The following is a 25873-nucleotide window of genomic DNA, read 5'->3' as shown; positions in this document are numbered from 1 at the left end:
AACCAAATAAAAACAGGTTTCAGAGTAACAGCCGTGTTAGTCTGTATTTGCAAAAAGAAAAGGAGTACTTGTGGCACCTTAGAGACTAACCAATTTATTTGAGCATGAGCTTTCGTGAGCTACAGCTCACTTCATTGGATGCATACTGTGGAAATGGCAGAAGACATTATATACACAGAGACCATGAAACAATACCTCCTCCCACCCCACTCTCCTGCTGGTAATAGCTTATCTAAAGTGATCATCAAGTTGGGCCATTTCCAGAACAAATCCAGGTTTTCTCACCCTCTCCCCCCCCCCCCCCACACACACACTCTCCTGCTGGTAATAGCCCATCCAAAGTGACCACTCTCTTTAAAATGTGTATGATAATCAAGGTGGGCCATTTCCAGCACAGATCCAGGTTTTCTCACCCTCCCCACCCCCCTCTAAAAACCACACACACAAACTCACTCTCCTGCTGGTAATAGCTCATCCAAAGCGACCAGGTGAGAAAACCTGGATTTGTGCTGGAAATGGCCCAACTTGATGATCACTTTAGATAAGCTATTACCAGCAGGAGAGTGGGGTGGGAGGAGGTATTGTTTCATGGTCTCTGTGTATATAATGTCTTCTGCCTTTTCCACAATATGCATTCGATGAAGTGAGCTGTAGCTCACAAAAGCTCATGCTCAAATAAATTGGTTAGTCTCTAAGGTGCCACAAGTACTCCTTTTCTTTTTGCAAATAAAAACAGACACCCTAGCGAAGACCAAAGTAAGGAATGCAGAATACTTCAATATTTCTGTTGGAAAATATCACTCATTATGAAAAAAATTAACATTGAAAGTATTTAATGTCCAAAATATAATTTAGGGCAACATCCTACCTCTCAGTACTGTCAGTAACTGTAAGAAATCTAAATCCCAAGAAAAGAAATTTGGACAATCTCAATCCAAGTTCACTGTGTACTCACATTTTTCATATTAATTACATAGGAATTACCACACTGGCTCAGAACAGTAGTCCATCTAGTCCAGTGGCCTGTCTCCAACAGTACACAATACCAGATGCTTCAGAGTAAAAATGAATGAAATTCAGAGGTTCCACCCATGGGAAATTCTAACACTTCAGCATTTGTTTTCATTCCAAATCAGGACCAAATGCTGAGATTTTGACATTTTTCTGCAACACAACTTCTGAACACTTTTGATTGTGAAATGTGGAGGTCATCTTGAAGGTGGGTTTTACTGTGTTTCATTTCAATTTTTTATTTTTGGCAACATCTGTTTTCCCACAGAAAATTTTGATTTTACAGTAACTGCATTCTCAACTGGAAAATCATTCTCATGAAAAATTCCCAACCAACTCTGCTTCAGAACAAGGGTAAAAACTTCCATAATGGACAATTATGGAATAATCATCTTAGGATGGAAGTTTCTTCTTAGCCACAGTGCTGGTCTTATCTCTACATCAGGATGTATATCCCTTGTAAATGTTTATTTTAGCTAGTGTAAATTGTGACTATATACAGAGCTTAATTTGTCAGTGCTGAGCCTTGGGACCTCTAGGCTTGGCAGTTCATAGCCCTGGCACCTCTGGGCTTGCTGCATCAGTTATGAATGTAAAAAAAGTGCTTGAGCCCTGGCACATCTTTCATTACAAATTAAGCACTGACTATGTATAGTACCTATTATCCATATAAAATGCTTAATCCTTTACTGAGACTTTTGTTTCAGTAATATCTGGTAGCAATGAGTTCTACATGGGGTATGTTTTATTTTTGTTAAAAAATAAAAAAGCATTTCAAATTTGTTCATATTTAATGCCATTGAATTTCATAGGAACATGTCTTATTGATCTTATAACATTAATGACTGTATATCTTTAAGAAAGATGTGAACAAATAGAAGAGAGCCAAGAGGAGAGTGATAAAAGGTTTAGAAAATCAGATCTATGAGAAAAGACTATAAAACTGGGCAGGTTTAATCTTGAGACAAGAAAGGGGACCTGATAAGTCTTCGAATATGTAAGAGCTGTTGTCATAAATATAAAGGGAAGGGTAAACCCCTTTGAAATCCCTCCTGGCCAGGGGAAAGCTCCTCTCACCTGTAAAGGGTTAAGAAGCTAAAGGTAACCTCGCTGGCACCTGACCAAAATGACCAATGAGGAGACAAGATACTTTCAAAAGCTGGGAGGAGGGAGAGAAACAAAGGGTCTGTGTCTGTCTGTAGTCGTCTTGGCCGGGGAAAGAACAGGAATGGAGTCTTAGAACTTTTAGTAAGTAATCTAGCTAGGTATGTGTTAGATTATGATTTCTTTAAATGGCTGAGAAAAGAATTGTGCTGAATAGAATAACTATTTCTGTCTGTGTATCTTTTTTGTAACTTAAGGTTTTGCCTAGAGGGGTTCTCTATGTTTTTGAATCTAATTACCCTGTAAGATATCTACCATCCTGATTTTACAGGGGGGATTTCTTTATTTCTATTTACTTCTATTTTTTATTAAAAGTCTTCTTGTAAAACACTGAATGCTTTTTCATTGTTCTCAGATCCAAGGGTTTGGGTCTGTGGTCACCTATGCAAATTGGTGAGGCTTTTTATCCAACATTTCCCAGGAAAGGGGGGGTGCAAGTGTTGGGAGGATTGTTCATTGTTCTTAAGATCCAAGGGTCTGGGTCTGTAGTCACCTAGGCAAATTGGTGAGGCTTTTTACCAAACCTTGTCCAGGAAGTGGGGTGCAAGGTTTTGGGAAGTATTTTGGGGGGAAGGACGCGTCCAAACAGCTCTTCCCCAGTAACCAGTATTAGTTTGGTGGTGGTAGCGGCCAGTCCAAGGATAACGGGGGTAATATTTTGTACCTTGGGGAAGTTTTGACCTAAGCTGGTAAAGATAAGCTTAGGAGGTTTTTCATGCAGGTCCCCACATCTGTACCCTAGAGTTCAGAGTGGGGGAGGAACCGTGACATGGTGGCATAGTGGTGGGATTAACCTGAAATCATTTTGAGATCCAGTTGAGATTTTTTGAACTAGAAATACAGATTTTAAAAAGGAATTTTTTTTTTTCCTGTGGAAAGGAAGTCCAGAAAGCAGGTTTGAAACTGAAAGCAGCTTGGTTTCTCTCTGCTTTGTGGCCAAGCAGAGACAAAAGGGGATTATCTTGTGAATTGCAGGTTTTCTTTGCCTGGAGGCAGGGTACTTAACTCCTGCAGGGAAATTCACAGTCTTCCAACCCAGAGGGTTTTTTTTTTCTTTTCTTCCTAAAAGTAAATAGGGGGTGTGTGCTCTACCCATTTGCCTGGAGACAAAAGTGGCAGGGTTTTTTTTAGGATTTTGATTTTTTTTTTTGTTTTACAAGGAGCACAGGTTTGAAAAGAAATTTTTTTTTCTTTGGGCTGGGTAAGCAGGTTTCCAAGTAGTTGGAGGTTTTTTGCTTTAATTTGGGCCCAGAGCAGAGACAAGGGAATTGTCTTTTTCTGTAGGCTGACAATCACTATCAGAGAATAGGTATTCTATTCCAGCACAGCAAAATTTTACAGCCAAGTTTTGTTTGTTTATTTCTAAACCTCGGGTGTAAAGTTAGTTAAAAACAGAGAGGTTAGAATGGCCAAATCCTCGGCTCGACTACAGCTGGAATTAGCCAAATTTCAGGCTGAAGAAAAACAAAGGGAACATGAAAGACAGATAGAACTCATGCGGCTGGAGAAGGAGGTACAGGAGGCTGCCCACAAGAGGGAAATGGAGGCAAGGAAGCATGTGGAGGAGATGGAGAGGATAAAGGCCCAGCAGAATATACCAACAAACCCTAGCAATCCTTCTCCAGGTACCACTTCCCATCCCAGAAAGTTCCCCACCTACAAGGCAGGTGATGATACTGAGGCCTTCTTAGAAAACTTCGAAAGGGCCTGCCTTGGGTACAACATCTCTACTGACCAATACATGGTAGAGCTGAGGCCGCAGCTCAGTGGACCCTTAGCTGAGGTGGCAGCTGAAATGCCTAAAGAACATATGAACAAGTATGAACTGTTTAAATCCAAGGCGAGAGTCAGAATGGGGATAACACCCGAGCAGTCTCGTCGGAGGTTCCGAGCCCTAAGGTGGAAACCAGACATGTCATTTACCCGACATGCCTACCACATTGTGAAACATTGGGATGCCTGGATATCAGGAGCAAGTGTTGAATCTCCAGTAAATTTGCCCTTCCTAATGCAAATGGAACAATTCTTAGAGGGTGTTCCTGAGGAAATAGAAAGATACATCCTAGATGGGAAACCCAAAACTGTAATCGAGGCAGGAGAGATTGGAGCCAGATGGGTGGAGGTGGCAGAGAAGAAGAAAACTGGTCGCAGTTGGAGCGGAGACCAGAAGGGACCACCCCAGACCACACCCTATTACCGGGGGCCGCCCAAAGCCCCACCTACCTCCCAAAGAACCCTCCAGACCCCTTATCGTCCCACCACCCCGTTCTCCAGCAACCCACCTCGCCCCGGTGATCCGTCAGCTGGATGATGTTTTAAATGTAACGAGCTGGGGCATGTAAAGGCCAACTGCCCCAAGAACCCCAACAGATTACAGTTCATTGCACCGGAATCACACCAGAGGTCCACAGGCCCAGATACCTCCCAGATACCCTTGGAGCGGAGGGAAACTGTGAGTGTGGGCGGGAAGAAGGTCACCGCGTGGAGGGACACCGGAGCACAAGTGTCAGCTATCCATGCTTCCTTAGTGGACCCCAATTTAATCAACCCAGAGATCCAAGTGACGATTCAACCCTTCAAGTCCAACTCTTTCAATTTGCCTACAGCCAAGTTGCCTGTCCAGTACAAGGGCTGGTCAGGAATGTGGACTTTTGCAGTCTATGATGATTATCCCATCCCCATGCTGTTGGGGGAAGACTTGGCCAATCATGTGAAGCAGGCCAAGAGGGTGGGAATGGTCACCCGCAGACAGGCTAAACAAGCCGTGAGGCCTAGCTCTGTTCCGGAAACTTCTATCAGGACCCAGTCAGAGGTGATGGACCTGGACCCCAGGCCAATGTCTGCAACAGCAGTAGTGGATCCAGTCCCAGAGACCCAGACGGAACCAGTCCCAGAACCGGAACCAGCCGAACAACCAACACCAGACCCCGTGTCAGCACTGAATCCAGTACTTGCAACCTCAACACCAGAGGGCCCCACCGAACCTGAACTGGCAGCAGCCGATAACCCTACACAAGAGGCTCAGCCGGAGCCTGAATCCCAACATAGTGCACCAGCGGAGAGCGGTTCACAGTCAACAGAAACAGCTCCATCCCCTATATCGCTTCCAGAGGGCCCAAGCCTAGGTCCACAATCCCATGAGGAACTGATGTCTCCAGCATCAAGGGAACAGTTCCAGACCGAACAGGAAGCAGATGAAAGCCTCCAGAGAGCGTGGACGGCGGCACGGAGCAACCCACCGCCTCTCAGCTCTGCTAATCGATCCAGGTTTGTTGTAGAAAGAGGACTTTTATACAAGGAAACTCTTTCTGGGGGACACCAGGAAGACTGGCATCCTCAGAGACAGTTGGTAGTTCCAACTAAATACCGGGCCAAGCTCTTGAGCTTAGCCCATGATCACCCTAGTGGCCATGCTGGGGTGAACAGGACCAAAGACCGTTTGGGGGGGTCATTCCACTGGGAGGGAATGGGCAAGGATGTTTCTACCTATGTCCAGTCTTGTGAGGTGTGCCAAAGAGTGGGAAAACCCCAAGACCAGGTCAAAGCTCCTCTCCAGCCACTCCCCATCATTGAAGTTCCATTTCAGCGAGTAGCTGTGGATATTCTGGGTCCTTTTCCGAAAAAGACACCCAGAGGAAAGCAGTACATACTGACTTTCATGGATTTTGCCACCCGATGGCCGGAAGCAGTAGCTCTAAGCAACACCAGGGCTAAAAGTGTGTGCCAGGCACTAGCAGACATTTTTGCCAGGGTAGGTTGGCCCTCCGACATCCTCACAGATGCAGGGACTAATTTCCTGGCAGGAACTATGAAAAACCTTTGGGAAGCTCATGGGGTAAATCACTTGGTTGCCACTTCTTACCATCATCAAACAAATGGCATGGTGGAGAAGTTTAATGGAACTTTGGGGGCCATGATACGTAAATTCGTAAATGAGCACTCCAATGATTGGGACCTAGTATTGCAGCAGTTGCTCTTTGCCTACAGAGCTGTACCACATCCCAGTTTAGGGTTTTCCCCATTTGAACTTGTATATGGCCGTGAGGTTAAGGGGCCATTGCAGTTGGTGAAGCAGCAATGGGAGGGATTTACACCTTCTCCAGGAACTAACATTCTGGACTTTGTAACCAACCTACAAAACACCCTCCGAACCTCTTTAGCCCTTGCTAGAGAAAACTTACAGGATGCTCAAAAAGAGCAAAAAGCCTGGTATGATAAACATGCCAGAGAGCGTTCCTTCAAAGTAGGAGACCAGGTCATGGTCTTAAAGGCGCTCCAGGCCCATAAAATGGAAGCATCGTGGGAAGGGCCATTCGTGGTCCAGGAGCGCCTGGGAGCTGTTAATTATCTCATAGCATTCCCCACCTCCAACCGAAAGCCTAAGGTGTATCATATTAATTCTCTAAAGCCCTTTTATTCCAGAGAATTAAAGGTTTGTCAGTTTACAGCCCAGGGAGGAGACGACGCTGAGTGGCCTGAAGGTGTCTATTACGAAGGGAAATGTGCTGGTGGTGTGGAAGAGGTGAACCTCTCCATGACCCTTGGGCGTATGCAGCGACAGCAGATCCAGGAGCTGTGCACTAGCTACGCGCCAACGTTCTCAGCCACCCCAGGACTGACTGAACGGGCATACCACTCCATTGACACAGGTAATGCTCACCCAATTAGGGTTCAACCTTACCGGGTGTCTCCTCAAGCTAAAACTGCTATAGAACGGGAGATCCAGGATATGTTACAGATGGGTGTAATCCGCCCCTCTGAAAGTGCATGGGCATCTCCAGTGGTTCTAGTTCCCAAACCAGACGGGGAAATACGTTTTTGCGTGGACTACCGTAAGCTAAATGCTGTAACTCGCCCAGACAACTATCCCATGCCACGCACAGATGAACTATTAGAGAAACTGGGACGGGCCCAGTTCATCTCTACCTTGGACTTAACCAAGGGGTACTGGCAGGTACCGCTAGATGAATCTGCCAAGGAAAGGTCAGCCTTCATCACACATCTCGGGCTGTATGAATTTAATGTACTCCCTTTCGGGCTGCGAAATGCACCCGCCACTTTCCAAAGACTTGTAGATGGTCTCCTAGCGGGATTAGGAGAATATGCAGTTGCCTACCTTGACGATGTGGCCATATTTTCGGATTCCTGGGCAGACCACCTGGAACATCTACAAGAAGTCCTTGAGCGCATAAGGGAGGCAGGACTAACTGTTAAGGCTAAGAAGTGTCAAATAGGCCTAAACAGAGTGACTTACCTTGGACACCAGGTGGGTCAAGGAACTATCAGCCCCCTACAGGCCAAAGTGGATGCTATCCAAAAGTGGCCTGTCCCAAAGTCAAAGAAACAGGTTCAATCCTTCTTAGGCTTGGCCGGTTATTACAGACGATTTGTACCGCACTACAGCCAAATCGCTGCCCCACTGACAGACCTAACCAAAAAGAAACAGCCAAATGCTGTTCAGTGGACCGGAAAGTGTCAGAAGGCCTTTAACAAGCTTAAAGCGACACTCATGTCTGACCCTGTACTAAGGGCCCCAGACTTTGACAAACCGTTCCTAGTAACCACAGATGCATCCGAGCGTGGTGTGGGAGCAGTTTTAATGCAGAAAGGACCTGATCAAGAATTCCACCCTGTAGTGTTTCTCAGCAAAAAACTGTCTGAGAGGGAAAGCAACTGGTCAGTCACTGAAAAAGAATGTTATGCCATTGTCTACGCTCTGGAAAAGCTACGCCCATATGTTTGGGGACGGCGTTTCCACCTGCAAACCGACCATGCTGCACTAAAGTGGCTTCACACCGTCAAAGAAACTAACAAAAAACTTCTTTGGTGGAGTTTAGCTCTCCAAGATTTTGATTTCGACATCCAACACATCTCAGGAGCTTCTAACAAAGTGGCTGATGCACTCTCCCGTGAAAGTTTCCCAGAATCAACTGGTTAAAATCGTCCTTGAGATGTGGAAAATATTGTTAGTCTTTATGTACTTGGTAGTATATTTAGAGATGCATGTGTCTTATTAACTCTGTTTTCCTAGAGCTCCAGGAAGAAATCCCAGCCAGTGTTTCACCCTAGCTGAGATTTGGGGGGCATGTCATAAATATAAAGGGAAGGGTAAACCCCTTTGAAATCCCTCCTGGCCAGGGGAAAGCTCCTCTCACCTGTAAAGGGTTAAGAAGCTAAAGGTAACCTCGCTGGCACCTGACCAAAATGACCAATGAGGAGACAAGATACTTTCAAAAGCTGGGAGGAGGGAGAGAAACAAAGGGTCTGTGTCTGTCTGTAGTCGTCTTGGCCGGGGAAAGAACAGGAATGGAGTCTTAGAACTTTTAGTAAGTAATCTAGCTAGGTATGTGTTAGATTATGATTTCTTTAAATGGCTGAGAAAAGAATTGTGCTGAATAGAATAACTATTTCTGTCTGTGTATCTTTTTTGTAACTTAAGGTTTTGCCTAGAGGGGTTCTCTATGTTTTTGAATCTAATTACCCTGTAAGATATCTACCATCCTGATTTTACAGGGGGGATTTCTTTATTTCTATTTACTTCTATTTTTTATTAAAAGTCTTCTTGTAAAACACTGAATGCTTTTTCATTGTTCTCAGATCCAAGGGTTTGGGTCTGTGGTCACCTATGCAAATTGGTGAGGCTTTTTATCCAACATTTCCCAGGAAAGGGGGGGTGCAAGTGTTGGGAGGATTGTTCATTGTTCTTAAGATCCAAGGGTCTGGGTCTGTAGTCACCTAGGCAAATTGGTGAGGCTTTTTACCAAACCTTGTCCAGGAAGTGGGGTGCAAGGTTTTGGGAAGTATTTTGGGGGGAAGGACGCGTCCAAACAGCTCTTCCCCAGTAACCAGTATTAGTTTGGTGGTGGTAGCGGCCAGTCCAAGGATAACGGGGGTAATATTTTGTACCTTGGGGAAGTTTTGACCTAAGCTGGTAAAGATAAGCTTAGGAGGTTTTTCATGCAGGTCCCCACATCTGTACCCTAGAGTTCAGAGTGGGGGAGGAACCGTGACAGCTGTTATAGATGATTGTGATCAATTGTTCTCCATATCAACAGAAGTAATGGGCTTACTCTGCAGCAAGTGAGATCTAGGTTAGACATTAGGAAAATCTTTCTATTAGTGTAGTTAAGCTCTGGAATAGGCTTCCCAAGGTAAGTTGTGGAATCCCCATCATGGGAGGTTAAATACAAACTGTAAGGGATAGTCTAGGTGTACTTGGTCCTCTACCTCAGCATGGCGGATAATGGAACAGATGACCTCTCAAAATCTCCCTTATTGGTCTAAGATTGTATATATTGCTATCATATCCCTTCTTATTTATCTGCTTAGTAAAGCCAAATAATCCTCATAGTTTAAGCATTCCTCATACTAGTCTTTCCATGCATAAAATCATTTTCATTTTTTTCTACTATATTCTTTTTAGATGGGTGACAAAAATTGTACACAGTGTTTCAAATAAGGGTTTAGGATATAGTTAGGATTTAGCATAGGATTTAGTTATATAATGGCATATTTTCAAGATTATTCCCTACCCCTTTAACAACTCATTTTTTATTAGGCAGCATTCCCGTTAACCTCTGTGGTGAAGACTGATCCAGAAAAGTTATTTTAACCCCATTTTCAAGGAGGACAGTATGACTCCATTCAAAATCAGTGAGTTTTGTCTTTGATTTTTATAGGGTCAAGCTTTCACTCCAGTTTTCCATTAATTTTGGGGGTGTAAACAGACCTATGACGTGATTATCAGGAGTGTTGACCAGCCACAACTCCATTAATGTCCATGGGAGCTGTGGATGCTCAGCACTTCTTAAAGTCAGGCCTTAGTATCTTCTACTGGCCACTCAAAAAATTGCACACAAAGTTAGTGGACATATCCATATAATCTAGGGTTGCCAGTTTTGGTCTGATATATTCCTGGAGGTTTCACCCCATGACAATCTAATTTGTGGTGACTTCAGGGCAATTTTGGAGGGTTGGTAACCCTAGTATAATCCTTAATGGCTTACTTCAGTTTCAGGTAGTCTAGCAGAGTGGTTTTTAGCCTGAAAACAAACACCCACCGCCCCCCCCAAACTATCCAGGTTGTTTCTGTGACCTACCCAAATTCTTTGCTGCCATAGGTGGTTTTTGGGAGGCTAAGCCTGGGGGATAAGTACTGAAGATGGTGAAAGGTGCTGTGAGTTGCAAGTCCTCACAAATGATGCTGGTGGGCATTACTGGTGCTGGGTGTAAACACCAAGCATGGGGAATGCTGTTAGGGATGTTTTCCACCTTCCCACCCATTCAGCAGTAGCATACCTTCCTCTCAGAGCTAAGCACTGTGCAAATGGAAGAATGGGAGGAGGTGCTGAGATTTGGATGTTGGCAGCAAAGATAGCTTCAGGAGGAAGTAAGCCACACCTCCTTGCCCTGATGAGTCCTAATGACCATTCTCCCCCTTCTCTTCCCCGCCCCACACTTAACCAGTGAGCAATTCCTATCCACACACCTGTTACCACATCCCATTAAACAAGTTTTGGTGCAGCAGATCCACTGTCTTCAACACATCCCCTAATGACAGTTTATGAAACTTGACAGCTATTGTGGTGACATCTTACCAAATCTGAAAGCAACCATTTAACCAAATCCTTCAGGAAGGCAGTCATACTTGTTTAAGACTAGTTATTTACTGGCTCATCTAAATCAGAATTTAAATACAAAGTTGTGGAGGCTTTAGAGTGCAGAACGGCCCAGGTCAGTTGAACTACAGACCTAATCATATACTGAGGCAGAGGAGTTCTGAATTAGTGGCAAAAGCTCATCTTCCCTAGACTAGGAAGTCACAACCCTGGTCAAGCTCTCCCAGCTTCTAGACAGCCACAAGGCTGCTGTGTTTAGGTTCCACCTACTGGACCCACATGCCTTTATACTCTGAGTCTGAACAGAGTCCACGCACTGTTTCTAGGTAGTCTCGGGCTTCAGATTTTCTCTCTCAAAAGCTCCCTCCTGAGAGTTGAGACCAGCACAGTGCAACTGCCTAGACCCTGACACTAGTGCCAGCTCTCCCAGACTCCTCATTTCTAAATCACACTTTTATGAGGGCTCCAACCTTGTAACCACTTAGTTTGCTTCAACTCACATGTCCCTGAAGAGAGAAACTAAAGTCACACTCTGCAAGGGAGCTTCTAAAACAATTACTTTAATGGTATAAAAGATACAGATTCTTGAAAAACAAGAGTTTAGATTCTTAACCACTCAATTCAGCACTGAGAACAGTTTCTTTTTGCTAGTGCTAAGAGATAGCATGCTATCACTACATTTTTCCTCTGCTAAAAAGGGCCTCGTCTGTTTAAGCGTGATGTAAAAAATTGCTGTTACACAGTAAGCTACAGCATAAGCCTGAGTGCTCAGAAGCATTTGATAGTTTGACAGAAGACATCATCCCAAATATTCAGATTTAAGCTTTTATTTATAAACACATCCAGTGTGGTAAATATCTTTGTCCTTTATTCCATGGAAAGAGGAGTTGCTCTACAGGTGATATTCCACCTCAAGTCTGCAAAAAAAAAAAAAAAAAAAGTCGCAGAATGAACATCACCTCTTCCAAGATCAGTATTAAAATGTGTTTGAGGCCAAGAATTTAGGCACACGTTTAACTTTATGCACAGAGCCTTCGACAGATCAGGAGCTGGTCTATATTTGAATGCACTTCAACACTACATTTCTTGGGTATACTGTCATTAGATCTAGTATGACCTAACATGTCATAGAATTTCAGAGTTATTCCTGCACTGAGTCAATAAACTTGTTTGACTTAAAGCATATCTTCCAGAAAGGAATCCAGTCTTGATTTGACTACAGTGAGAGATGGAGAATCCACTACTTCCCATGATAATTTGTTCCAGTGGTTAGTAACTCACTGTGAAGTATTTTCAATTTGAATTTGTCTAGTTTAACATGACCAGCCACAGGTTCTCAATATGCCTTTCTTTGTGTGTGTGTGTGTGGGGGGAGGGGCGGCACACGGCCTTTTAGTGCCCTGCATTTCTCCCCATAAAGGTACTTATACTAATCAAGTCACCTCTCAGTCTTAAGAGACTAAAAACAGCTTGAACACCTTTGTATTACTGTTAAGCATTTTTCTAGCCCTTGAATCATTAGTGCTCTTTTCTGTTCTCTCTCCACTGTTTTGTTACCCTTTTAAAAATGCAGAAGCCAGGAATGGATGCAGTACTCCAGTGTCAGTCTCACCAGTGCCATATACAAAGGGGCAGAAGGAGGGTGGGGTGGAAATCACTCCTCTCTCCCCCACCCTTTAGATCTATAAAGAAGTACATTGCATTAGCCCTTTTTGCCACCCTATCACATTGGGAGCTCATGTTCAGCTTCTTGTCTACCATGACCCTAAATCTTTTCTAGTCACTGCTTTCTAAAATGCATTCCTTATTCTGTAGGTATATCTTTGTTCCTAGATTATGATCTTGCATTTGGCTGTATTAAAATACAATAAATGAATGTGCCCAGTTTGCCAAGGGACTGCCATTTCATTTACCACTCCCACAATCTTTGGATCTTCTGTATGTGAGTTGATGTTTACTTCCAGATCAAGATAAAATACTGATCAGTGTCAGGCCTAGTATCAATTCTTGTGACATTCCTTCTTATCTAATAATGTCCCCATTGACAACTGACAGATCCCAACATAACTAACTACTGAATCCATTTAATATGTATTTTGATATTGTTTAGTGCAAGTTTTTAGGCAGAATGTAATACAGTATTACAATTTAAACTGTTTAGGGCAGAAATCATCTTTTTGTTGTTTGTACAGCACCTAACACAATAGGGTGTGATTAGGGCTCCATCACTATAACAATACAAGTTAGTAATATTAAGTTAACGCTGTATAAGAATATATTACTGCTATACAATTACCTTTATCAACTAAAAGAAAAGGAGTACTTGTGGCACCTTAGAGACTAACCAATTTATTTGAGCATGAGCTTTCGTGAGCTACAGCTCACTTCATCGGATGCATGCCGTGGAAACTGCAGCAGGCTTTATTTATACACAGAGAATATGAAAAAATACCTCCTCCCACCCCACTGTCCTGCTGGTAATAGCTTATCTAAAGTGATCATCAGGTGGGCCATTTCCAGCACAAATCCAGTCACTTTGGATGAGCTATTACCAGCAGGAGAGTGAGTTTGTGTGTGTGGTTTTTGGGAGGGGGGTGAGGGAACCTGGATTTGTGCAGGAAATGGCCCAACTTTATTATCATGCACATTGTGTAAAGAGTTGTCACTTTGGATGGGCTATCACCAGCAGGAGAGTGAATTTGTGTGGGGGGGTGGAGGATGAGAAAACCTGGATTTGTGCTGGAAATGGCCCACCTGATGATCACTTTAGATAAGCTATTACCAGCAGGACAGTGGGGTGGGAGGAGGTATTGTTTCATATTCTCTGTGTATAAATAAAGCCTGCTGCAGTTTCCACGATATGCATCCGATGAAGTGAGCTGTAGCTCACGAAAGCGCATGCTCAAATAAATTGGTGGCTGTTACTCTGAAACCTGTCTTTATCAACTAAACATATCAAGCTTCATTTTACTCTTTGCAACAACAAGATCTATTTTCCCATAAGCCATGTTGATTAGGCATTATATTCCCCACCCTTTAAACTCTTGATTGAATCCCCCATTATCCTTGTCATCCCATTTGCCTCTTTTGGATAATAATGCATTAGCACACTTTCAATCTTTAGGAATGTTTCCAAATTTGCTGATTCACTAATGTTGTCAAGCTTGTTGCTGAATTAGTTGAAGTGCCAATCACAGACCTCTTCTAAAGAGGAAGAGTATAAAGCAGGAGTAGTCAATAGGCACACAGACAGGCCAAATCCAGACAGCCAGATGCTTTTGAATGGACTGTAAAATATTTATTATCATTGTTTTTGTATTTTCTCTGGAGTCTGGACTCTGACCAAGAAATCTGGACCTTGACAAAAAATTGATTATTCCTGGTGTGTAGATTAGAAATCAACCTATGTGCGGAAAAAAGAATCTAAACCTATTCCAATCAAGATTTTGGTTCTGAAGTTACAGAAGAGATGTTTAAGAACTGGATGTAAATGTTGATGACACCAATCCGCTTGCAAAGATGTGTACTGCATGTCTGTACTGCTAGTTCTCTTTGTGAGCAATTTTAGTGCTCTTACTCCAAAAGGGGGATAGTAAACCAGTACGAGAGGGGGGAGGGGGGAGAAGGAGGGGGGGAGATTTGGTAAGGTAATATCTTATGCCTTATAGCGATAGACTTAAGAAGCTCCATTTAGCTTAACAAAGAGAAGGTTTAGCGTTGACTTGATTAGTTTAAGTACCTTTATGGGGAACAAATTTAATAACTAGTCTTCAATCCAGCAGAGAAAGGTATAATATATCCAATGGCTGGACGCTGAAGCTAAACAATTTCAGACTGGAAAGAAGGCATACATTTAAGAGTGTAATTAGTGATTGGAACAATTCATCAAGGGTTGTGGTGGATTCTCCACCACTGGCCATTTTAAAATCAAGATTGGAGGTTTTTCCGAAGAGAGATGCTCTAAGAATTATTTTGGGTGAAGTTCTCTGGCTTGTATTATGCAGGTCAGACTAGGTGAACAGAATCCAAGGCCAGATGGGACTAGTTTCTTAAAATGGTTAAGTTTGTTTTAACTATGGAATAAAATGTTTTTCGTTTACATTTCAGATGGTGTATTTTGTAGTTAACCATGGCCAAATCAAATAATTGGCACATCAGAAAACATTTACCGTATCAGTTATTCGTCTTGATTTGTTCACGTGGGTCAGAGACCGTGATAAGTGGTAAACGTGAGCAATGAGATGATATGATGCATTCCTCCTTTCACTTGTTAGAGAAATACTGTCACTTATTGAAGAGTATAAAGTCATTAGCAATGATACAATGATCATTTGATTAAAAAGATTGTATTCCCTACTCCTCCACCACTTGGTCCAATGATGAACACCAAATTATACCAACAACTGGAATAACTAACTAGTGACACACTGTACTGGTCAAAGTTTAATTTTTAAGACTTTATAAGAAGTGCAGCTGGTTCATCGACTCCTTTAACAGAGGAGAAAAAAGTGTTAAACAAGGGGTCAGAATCAGTTACCTTTTTATAGGAATTAAAACTTGTCCTCTTCATTTCTTGAGCAGTTGGTGCCTTACTATGACAAAAGGAGCAGCAAACCCACTTCCGAAGAACACTACCATTAATCCTAGTAGCCGCCATTTGTTTTCTACAGAAAACGGAATGTTCTAGAAAAGACAAGAGAGTTTGTTCACAATATGCCATCAATGGACTCACGTTATAGACGAGCTTTATAAAGGTGCGCTTACTCCTTTTTTCCAAGACACTTTACCTACCACTTTGTGCATCTGCCTTTATAAACAAAAAGCACAAGTGAAACATAGCTCCCATTCACTGAATGGGATCTTGACAGGTAGTTGGGGGGAGGAGGAGGAGGGGTTAACTTATGAACTTGGTACTTTAAATTGCCAATCTCCTGGGAAAGAGAGGGAGAATACAGGCTAACCAAGTAGTTTGCAAAATGTCTCCTACATGGATGTTCAGACACATTTGATCACACTACTTTGAAAGGCCGGTACAACTGGTACATCAGAAAGCGTTTACAGTATCATTGATTTTCTCATACTGTTGTGTTCACATCATCTGTACCACTGGAGCAGGAGTTTGGGAAGAGGAAAGGCAGAGTCATGACAAGGACACTATCACTGCACGCTCCCCACCATGGCTGCGGACAGAAACCCGCAGAGGAGGAGGCAGAGGGCCTCCATGGCCGAAAGCCCCGGCCTCAGAGCCAGGCAAAACAGGGTCGTTACGTGCTCTGAACGCTGCAGCCGGCTCGGAGTCCGCTGCGGTCACTCGGGGACCGGGCACCCACTCGCACGAGGCTGAGGGGCTAGGGAAAGGGGAAACCTCGGTTCCTGGGGCGGGGGTCGGGGGGGAGAACCGGCCAGTCTCCCAAAGGCAGGACCTGAAACCTACCAGGGGCTCTTTTAACGTATGACAGCCGCCGCCCCCTCCCCCCAACTCGGCCCGGGCCTTGACCGGGAAGTGCCGCTCCCCTCTGCGGTGCCTGTGACCCGCAGGCCTCGGGGCCGGGCAGCGCGCGGCGACGCTGAGTGACGGGCCAGCCCCGCCGCGCCGTTACCTTTCCCGGCCCCTCCTCATAGTGGGATCTGCGGATGGCGGAGGTAGCGAAGCGGCGGACGCTGGCACCCAACATGGCGCCGGAGCGGGAAACGAGTCAGCGCACGACTGAGAGCTTCTTTCGCCTTCACGACCTTCCGTCCCTGGCCGCCGCGCTTACAAGACCAAGGGCGCCGTGGGGCACTATGGGATACAGTGCGGGACGGTGGCCGCCGCGTTCCCGCTGCCCCGCAGCATCATGGGAACTGTAGTTCCAGGTGCCACCGGCCTTGCTGGGAGTTCGCGTGACTCAAGCGCCGGCTTGAGCTCCGTGCATTCCCCGCCCTTCAAAGGGGAGCGGCTCAGCCTGGCAGCGGCGGAAACCCCACCCCTTCCCGCCTCCTTTCAGGTCAGCAGGCTGCTCCCCTGTCACCGGAAGAGGTTCCTGGGGAGTGGCATGGGGCAAACTTTGGCATCACCTCCTGAGAGCTTTGCAGAGATCGCCTGGGTCTACAGTGGTTAGGGTTGCCAACCCTCCAGGATGGTCCTGGAGTCTCCAGGAATTAAAGATTAATCTTTATTATGTCATGGGATGAAACATCCAGGAATATGTCCAACCAAAATTGGCAACTGTGACAGTGCAGGGGTCAAGTCAACCTAATTTTTCACAACCCTGAACAACGTAGCTAAGTCTACCTCAGGTTTAGGTGTAGACCATGCCTGAGATATGAGATCAAAGCTGAACACTTGTAACTTATTAAAGCAGTTCTGAATCCAAACCTCCCCAAAATAAGGGTGTTTAGGTTTGGCGCTTTGGTTGGGGTGTATCTTCAGTGGTACACTCTCTCTTGAAGCTTCCTCCTGGGGCAATGACCCCCATCCCCATCACAGGTTGTACATAACTTAGCTCTAAAATCCCCGTAGCACATTTTGTTAAAATAGGTGTTTGTACCAGTGTGCTTGGTCAACAGTTTCCTTCCCTCTACTGTTGCATAGCCTGCAGTATGGTGGTTTTTCACTGTCCCTAACTGTTGTGCTCCACCTGTAACTGCATTTTAGATGTATGTAGATAGGGCAAAATCCTGAAAACCTTTTTTGGATTTTATTCAATCCTTACTCAGGCAAACTTTGTTAGTTTATGAGTTAATGAGTTAAAACATCAGTATTTGGTTATAAGTAGTAGACTGTATTGGTAGCCTTTGGGATCAAAGGTGCCATAGAAGTGTAAGATTTTCTGATGATAATATAAGAATGTTGATAACATTTTTTTATTTTTCTTTCAGATAACAGGAATGAATTATGATATTTTTAAACACTGAAATTGGTCTACTAGAGTTGAGTGGTATATCCAGTCTGTTTCTACACATTTTTTTAAAAAATGTATTTTTTCACCTGTGGGAGGAGTCTGAAACTTCATGATTTTTTAATAAAAGTTCTCATTGAAAATCCACTGGCTTAGTCCTTTGTGCCACTGGAGTTCTGTTGCAGACTTCCTACTAACTTTACATGCGGTCCAGGACTGAATTTGACAAGTCACCAATTCTAAAAGCCCTGTCAAATTTGTTCAACTGTTTGTCATCATATCCACTTATCCAACTGGTTCCACATAAACATTGCAAGATGTGAAAGGGATGGATCGTTATTTAAAAAGAAAAAAATCATGTGATCCGTGACAGAAACACTATTTTAACCATAAGTTGTTTAAAGAGACAAGATGGATAAGGTAATATCTTTTATTGGATCAACTTCTAGTGATGAGAGAGATAAGCTTTTGTGCTTACACCAGCAGAAGTAGGTCCAATAAAAGATATTACCTCACCTACCTTGTCTCTCTAATATCCTGGGACCAACATGGCGACAACAACACTGCATACAAGTAGTTTAACAAATTTAACAGTACAAAGTCATACACATATATGTAGAGGTAAAAATACACAGGTAGATATGATGGAGATATAGAAAGCTAGGCTTTTAATCCTCATTCCAGTTTTTTATGTCTACAATTCTTAGCTCACCTAAAAAATTCCATTAACTCTAATTGCTCAAGTTTTCCAGGTTATCTGCTTCATCTTTAATATACTATTTGTCTGAATGTGACTATGACTTACTGAGATTCTTTCAGTTATTACATTCTGTATGCCTACTCAGTGTTTGTTCAAAGAGAACATTTCTTTTTTTGAATCTTAATACACAAAGGAAAAATATGAATAATGAAAAAGCCAGAGGACTAAAGTAAATGAGTCTAATTTTATTATTTTTTGCAGATCTTAATGAAACAAAGAAGGCCTAAAGCTTAATGGGCATTACAACAGAGCACATAGAATGTCCTACTGCTATTCATTTCCAAGAAGGACCCCTCACTGAATATAATGATGATACAGCAGCCAGGTGCAAGTGTGTAACTTTTTCACTCATTCTGTTTGATAAAAGAGTAAGAAAACAATTTTTGGTAGATATTAAAATTTCATGTGGTTCAATTCAGATTCCTAGAGCTGATGAAAATGCTTTTATTCAAATGAACCAAAAATACTATTTTTTCATTGTGTTGTATATACTGTGACATAGCAAGACATGTAAAACAACATACAGAGAATATTATTTCCCTCATAAAGCATCCCTTATATGTGCTGGCAAGTTAAAATGTTCGGCTGACCTGCTACAACTGAGAGTTACCATTCTCCAGTCACCATGTCCTGCACATGAAAATGAAGTATAATATTTGGCAGGATGAACCACGCATAACTGGATATTAACCACAAGAATGTGTAATTGTAATATACCAATTAATTAGGGAGAAGAAGGTGGACAGGAGCAACAAGAACCATCATATAAATGGATATTAATTAAATTTTTCTATTAAAACTCTATTGAATAGCAGTAATCTAAAAAATAGGATATTATACAATTCACTGAAGTTCTGCTTCTAATTCCAAATCATATCTTTTCACTGTGGTAATTTAACTTGCCTTGTATGTGAGTCCATATTTCTAAAAATCTATTACACAAGTCTTCTTCTAATCAGAACTCCATAAGGGGAGGATAGCATCTGTATCAAGGTAGTCTATATGTTCTAACCCAACCTCCAGAGATCAAGATGGGCAGTCAATAACATGAGTTATTGTCTGCAATCCTGCCTCACAGTCACAGCGTGGAGAGGAAATCAGGCCCATCCAGTTGCATCAGCTCTGGATGAGCCAGAGAGTATCCTGTTGAGCCTGGTCTTAGTGTGTTAGACTCTCTATCCCACCAGTGCTTCCACTCTACAAGTTTCCTGGTGTCACTGATCATCCGTGCATAGTAAAGGAACAGTACTACTCTTGTGTAGGAGTGCATGAGCTGCTGTGGCAAAAGGGTGTTAGGAGATTGACCAAGATGTCACACCTTAGTCTACTGTGGGATTCTTCTGATGAATAAGAGCAGACCTTCAAATCGGTGCTGTGTGTTGTTTCCTATCTGAAAATTGGGCATCAATCAACCAGAGATCTGACAGGTTGGTATCATCTGTCACAGCTGTCCAGGAAGATTTAACAGTAATGGCATCTCAAAGATCTGGTGGAACTGTGTGCATTAGCAAACACATACTGGAGGTTAGTGTACAAACCAAGCAACCACTACTAATATGAGTGGCCAAATTCAGCTCCATGTTGACGAGAGTGGCAATGGTGCCCCCAAACCTCCAAAGCTGGAGCAAATACCAGGGCCAGTATAGATGTACAAAGGACCAAAGTGTCAGATCCCTTGGAGGTTCCGATAGTTTTCATATCGAGGCAATACAGGAAGATATCTTCATTTCCAAGTATTCCAGGTCAGGCTGGTATGTCAGACTATGATTGAGTTTTACTCCCAAGTATGTGACAACTGGTTGGAATGGCAGTAACCATCCTTCCATGTGGATTGAGATTGTTTAGATGGAAAGTGGCTGCCACTGTTTTGATTTCACTAAGAATTAGTCTCCATTGCTGGAAGTAAGAGGTCAAAATGTCCATGTCTTGGCTGAGATTTCCTTCAATACTTCAATATGGAAATCCCTTCAATATGGAAATCATTTATAGTATCTGCAGTACAAATGTCATCAGCATACACATACTTCTTAGCCTGTATTTCAGGAAGTTTGGACGTGTATATATTGAACAAAAGGGGAGCCAAAATGGACCCTTGTGGAAAGCCATTTGTGACATGCCCTGGGATACATCCTGGATTATGGAATTGCTGTGCCCCCTTCACTCTCCTGCCCAGGCTCTTTCTTGCACTGCTATGCTAATGAACAGCAAACTCCTCCAGGTTCTGTTCAGTCAGCCACCAACATCCAGAGGCACAACCAGCAAAGTACATGAAAGACCCCCAGCCACTCATGAACTATGTATAGGGAGAACCCCGCAATTCTCCCAGCCCAAGCCTTGCACACTAGAAATGTGCATTTTACATTGCTCAAGAGCCCCTTAGAGTAAAATCATTAATTAGTTCATCATACCATCAAATGGTAAAAATATGCATCAGCCTCTGTAACATGAGTAGATTCCCCAAACTTGAATCAAAAACACACTGGCTTGGATAAAACATTAACATAAGTGTACTAACTACAGAAAGATAGCTTTTAAGTCATTATAAATAGCATAGAAATAGCAATTCAGAATTGGTACAAAATGAAATAAAAGATAAAATCACAGTCTAATTCCTAAACTTTATCAAGCTAAGACAAATTTGAAGTAATAAGGTTTCTCTTACCCAAAAACCAACAGCAGTCTGTGCTAATTGGAAAGCTTTTCCAGTTAGGACCACTACCACCACAGTTCAATGTTTCTTTATCTTCCAATTATTCTTGTGGCTTTCAGTGTAGGTGGGGGAGGAGAGGTGATGTCACTGTCCCTTATTTTATACTCTCCTCCAGGTGCTGGAAAGATCTTTGTTTTGTCATGGGGGGAGGGAGGGATTAGGCAGCCCCATGGTGTACGTGCTTGAGCAACTGTTTTTCATGTGAATTGTAAATCTCTTGTTTACAGCTCCCCTGCTGGTGAATGGACAGTGATGGTCACTTAAAACCTGGCTGGATATTGGTCATCCTTTAGTTGACCCTGCAGGGCCAGTCTGTGGGCGTTTCCCAAACTCACAACATGTTTCAGTAACAAACATACAGCAAAATCTCATAACTTCTTGTACAGTGATGATACATTTCAACAGAACAGTAATGGTCAACAAATTATGACTTTCCCAATGATACCTCACAAGGCCTACTTTGCACAGGATTTATCATAATTTTATAAAAGTGATGACCATAATAGTGTAGACGGTCAACCATTGCTGTGATATTTAAGGCAATTGATTTTCTCCCTGACTTGCAGGGTGAAATTTCAGTTACCAGTTATTCTTGCATGAACTGCACCATTTGCCTACAAGAAATAACTTGCAACAGTTTGGCAGTCAGCCCAACAAAGGAATTTTTAAACTAAGGATTGGGAGAAAGACAACAGGTGTGGAGGAACACGCAGTTCAGACAGAGACATCCCTTGGGGAGGAGTTATTAAAGGGAATACTCTATATCCTAGTAAAGATGAGAAGATAGAAGTTGATAAAGTACAGGTAGGAGGTGTAGCAAAAGAGTCAAAAGAAAGAGTCCCATTCAGTTATATCACATGAAAGCAGATAGCTAAAAATTGATAAATTTTATAAGTGCTTTTATACAGAAGCTAGAAGTCTAAATACTAAGATGGGTGACTTAAAATGCCTGGTATTAAATTAAGATATTGGTATAGCAGGCTTTATACAATCTTGGTGGAATGATGATAATCAATAGGACACGGTAATACCACCGTACCAAACATATAGGAATAACAGAGTAGGTTATACTTGTTGGAGAGTGGCATGATATATGAAACAAAGCATAGAGTCAAATATAAAAAAAAATCTTAAATTAATTAAACAATACCAGAGAATCTCTATGGATAGAAATTCCATGCTTTAATAATGATAGAATAGCAATAGAAATATACTACTGATCACCTGATTAGATAGCAATGGTGACTGTGAAATACTCAGGGAGAGTAGAGAGGTTACAAAAACTGAAAATGCAATAATAATGAGGGATTTCAACTATCCCCACATTGACTGGGTACCTGTCACCTCAGGATGGGATACTGAGATTAAATTTCTAGACACCATTAATGACTACTTCTTGGAGTATCTAGTTCTAGAACCCCCAAAGGGAAAGGCAATTCTTGATTTAGTTCTAAGTGCAGCAGAGGAAAAGGTACGTATAACTGACCTGCTCTGTAACAGTGACCATAATTAAATTAAAATTAACATCCTTATATGGGGGGAAATACCAAAGAAGCCTACCACAGTATCATTTAACTTCAAAAAGGGGAACTACAGAAAAATGAGGAAGCTATTTAAACAGAAATTAAAAGGAAGAGTCACAAGAATGAAATGCCTGCAAGCTGCATGGAAACTTTTTAAAAACATCAGAATAGAGGCTCAAACTAAATGTGTACCCCAAATAAAAAGAAATGGTAAGAGGACCAAAAAATGCCACCATGGCTAAACAACAGAGTGAAAGAGGTGACTATAGGCAAAAATACATCCTTTAATAATTGGAAGTCAGATCCTACTGAGGAAAATAGAAAGAAGCATAAACACTGACAAGTCAAGTGCAAAAGTATAATTAGGCAGGCCAAAAAAGAATTTGAAGAGCAACTAGCAAAAGACACAAAAATGAACAGCATTTTTTTAAAGTACTTCAGAAGCAGGAAATCTGCCACAGAGTCATTGGGGCCACTGGACAATCGAATTACTAAAGGAGCATTCAAAGAATACAAGGCTGTTGCAGAGAAGCTAAATAAAGTCTTTGCATCTGTCTTCATTACTGAGGATGTGAGGGAGAGTCCCACAGCTGAGCCATCCTTTTTAGGGGGCAAATCTGAGGAACTGTCCCAGAGTGAGGTGTAAGTAGAGGAGGTTTTGAACAAATTGATAAATTAAGCAATAATAAGTCACCAGTTCCAGATGGCTTTCACCCAAGAGTTCTGAAGGAACTCTAATATCAAATTGCAGAACTACTAACTGCTGTGTGTAACCTATTGCTTAAATAAGACTCCGTACCAGAGGACTGAAAAATAGCTAATTTAACACCGATTTTTTAAAAAGGCTCAAGAGGTGATCCTGGCAATTACAGGCCAGTAAGCCTAACTTCAGTACCAGGCAAATTGGTTGAAATTATAGTAAAGAACAGAATTATCAGACACAGAGATGAACACGATATGTTGGGAAAGAGTCAACATGGCTTTTGTAAAGGGAAATCATGCCTCACCTATTAGAATTCTTTGACAGTGTCAACAAGCATGTTGACAAGGGTGATCCAGTAGATATAGTGTGCTTGGACTTTTAGAAAGCCTTTGACACGGTGCAAGACCAAAGGTTTTTAAGAAAATTAACCAGTTAAGAGATAAAAGGGTAGATTTTTTTCATGGATCAGTCATTGATTAAAAGATAGGAAACAAAAGGTAGGAATAAATTGTGAATTTTCATAATGCAGAGAGGTAAATACTGGGGTCCCCCAAGGGTTTCTATTGGGACCAGTGCTATTCAACATACTCATAAATGATCTGGAAAAGGGGATAAACCTAAACTGAGGTGGCAAAGTTTGCAGATTATATAAAATTACTCAAAATAGTTAAGCTCAAAGATAACTGTGAAGAATTACAAAACCATCTCACAAAATTTGGTGACTGGACAACAAAATGGCAGATGAAATGCAATGTTAATAATTACAAAGTAACACACATTGGAAAACATAATCCTAACTGTACATACAAAATGATGGGGTCTAAATTAGCTGTTACCACTCAAGAAAGAGATCTTGCAGTAATCATGGATAGTTCTGTGAAAACATCCGCTCAATGTACAGCAGCAGTCAAAAAAGTTAACAGAATATTAGGAACCATTAGGAAAGAGATAGATAACACAACAGAAAATATCATAATGCCACTATATAAATGTAAGGTACACTCACACTGAATGCTGTATTCAGTTCTTGTCACCCCATCTCAAAAAAGATACATTAAAATTGGAAAAAATACACTGATGGGCAACAAAAATGATTAGGGGTATGGAACAACTTCCATAGGAGGAAAGATTAAAAAGACTCGGACTGTTGATCTTAGAAAAGAGACAATTAGTGGAGAGGTTTCTTCCTCTTCAGACTCCTCTATTCCACTGTCTTCATTATCTGTTATTTCTACTTCAGCTGGTCTTATAAGTTCATCTACTGGCATATCTAGAATCTAGTAAATCTTTCATCTTATCATTATTCATCAGATTTCCCATTTCCTCTTTATTCATATCTGGCACTTCCCCAAAACATGCTGCCATACCATCTCATTTATCTATTCTATTCTTCCCTTTCTTTCTCTAGAAAAAGAAAATGTACTATTGACTTATATATACATATGCATACTTTATTTTACTTATAAAACATTTCTTTCTAAGTCTATTGAGCATTGCAGTGCCGTCAGAATATCCATTCTCATTATTCCGACTCTGTTCCCCGCTAGGTTCATGACTCCAAAACATATACCATATGCTGTCTCATTTCCCACCTTAACTATTAGTGGTAATGTTTGCAGAATTTCACTTTATATTCCTAATACCCCTCATACTGTGACTATTTCTGAGGAGATATATGGGAGGAAATCTGCCGGATTATGTATATTATTTAACACTGAGTACATAAATCCTGTGTCTAGATAGCACAGGTGTTGGATTTTTCCGTTCTCTATGCTGAATTTTGCAATCGGTCTTCTGTTGTGATCGCTCCATAAAGGAATTATTACTTGAGGTGGTTGCCCCTCCAACTGGTAACTTGTGCTATAGTTTGGGATGATTGGTCTACCCTCAAACTCTGATTAATTGTAGTTAGACTTTCCCAAAATTCATCTAAATCTTGCTCTGTCCAATCTGGAGGTGAATACCATGTCTCCTCATCCCATATCTCATTCTGCATTCCTTCTCTCTGCATTTTTTCTATTTTATCCTTTTTCTGTCCCTATGATAAGAGAAATATCTTTATTACTATTTTAGTTCCCCCTTCCATCTTTTTGATGAATGAAACCATTTTGACATTTCTCTTTTTCTCTTTTTCTTCTTATTATTATTGGAATTTATCAGATCTAAATATTCTATTTTTAATCAAAACATATTGGAGAGGAACCGAACACTTTATTTTTACTTCATAAATCCTTATAATTTGTATTGCCATTAAGGATCCAAATAAATTCCTATTCTTTGTACTAACTGAAAAAAATGTGGCACCTGTATCTATTAACATATCTTATCTGGATGATCCCCTATTAAATTCTACATATCCAGTAGGTCTTCCCCAATCATCTGGTTTTAAATGTGCCACTAGATTAGCATGATCATTTGATGACATCGGGGAGATAGGTGGTGCTTGATCTCCCTACACTCGATTTCTGGAGCATGGCTGAGTCACAGGTATGCTCCTTTCATG

At 41.9% G+C, this 25873-nt stretch overlaps 1 protein-coding gene and 1 non-coding gene across 2 annotated transcripts; both read right to left on the bottom strand.

Moving 5' to 3' along the window:
• Positions 1-11604: 11604 nt before the first annotated feature.
• On the bottom strand, positions 11605-16581 carry COX7C (cytochrome c oxidase subunit 7C). The gene is made up of 3 exons (XM_073344423.1): positions 16394-16581; positions 15331-15476; positions 11605-11710 (listed from the first exon to the last, which is right to left on the bottom strand). Exons 1-2 carry the CDS (start codon positions 16466-16468, stop codon positions 15360-15362), a joined length of 192 nt encoding a protein of 63 aa, XP_073200524.1. The 5' UTR covers positions 16469-16581; the 3' UTR covers positions 11605-11710; positions 15331-15359.
• On the bottom strand, positions 15834-15897 carry LOC140912176 (small nucleolar RNA Z39). Its single transcript, XR_012159254.1, has one exon. It is a non-coding gene; the product is annotated as a small nucleolar RNA Z39 (small nucleolar RNA).
• Positions 16582-25873: the final 9292 nt, after the last annotated feature.

Source organism: Lepidochelys kempii, chromosome 5 (genome assembly GCF_965140265.1).
Source record: "Lepidochelys kempii isolate rLepKem1 chromosome 5, rLepKem1.hap2, whole genome shotgun sequence".
Taxonomy (NCBI): domain Eukaryota; kingdom Metazoa; phylum Chordata; order Testudines; family Cheloniidae; genus Lepidochelys; species Lepidochelys kempii.
This window is presented reverse-complemented; position numbering and strand designations above follow the sequence as displayed.

What these genes read in the sequence shown, in the direction of transcription:
- COX7C (XM_073344423.1), bottom strand. Translation starts at nt 16,468, where the DNA reads ATGTTGGGTGCCAGCGTCCGCCGCTTCGCTACCTCCGCCATCCGCAGA. An exon ending in ATGAGGAGGGGCCGGGAAAG is followed by an intron (nt 15,477 to 16,393) that starts GTAACGGCGCGG and finishes TGTCTTTTCTAG; the next exon opens with AACATTCCGTTTTCTGTAGA.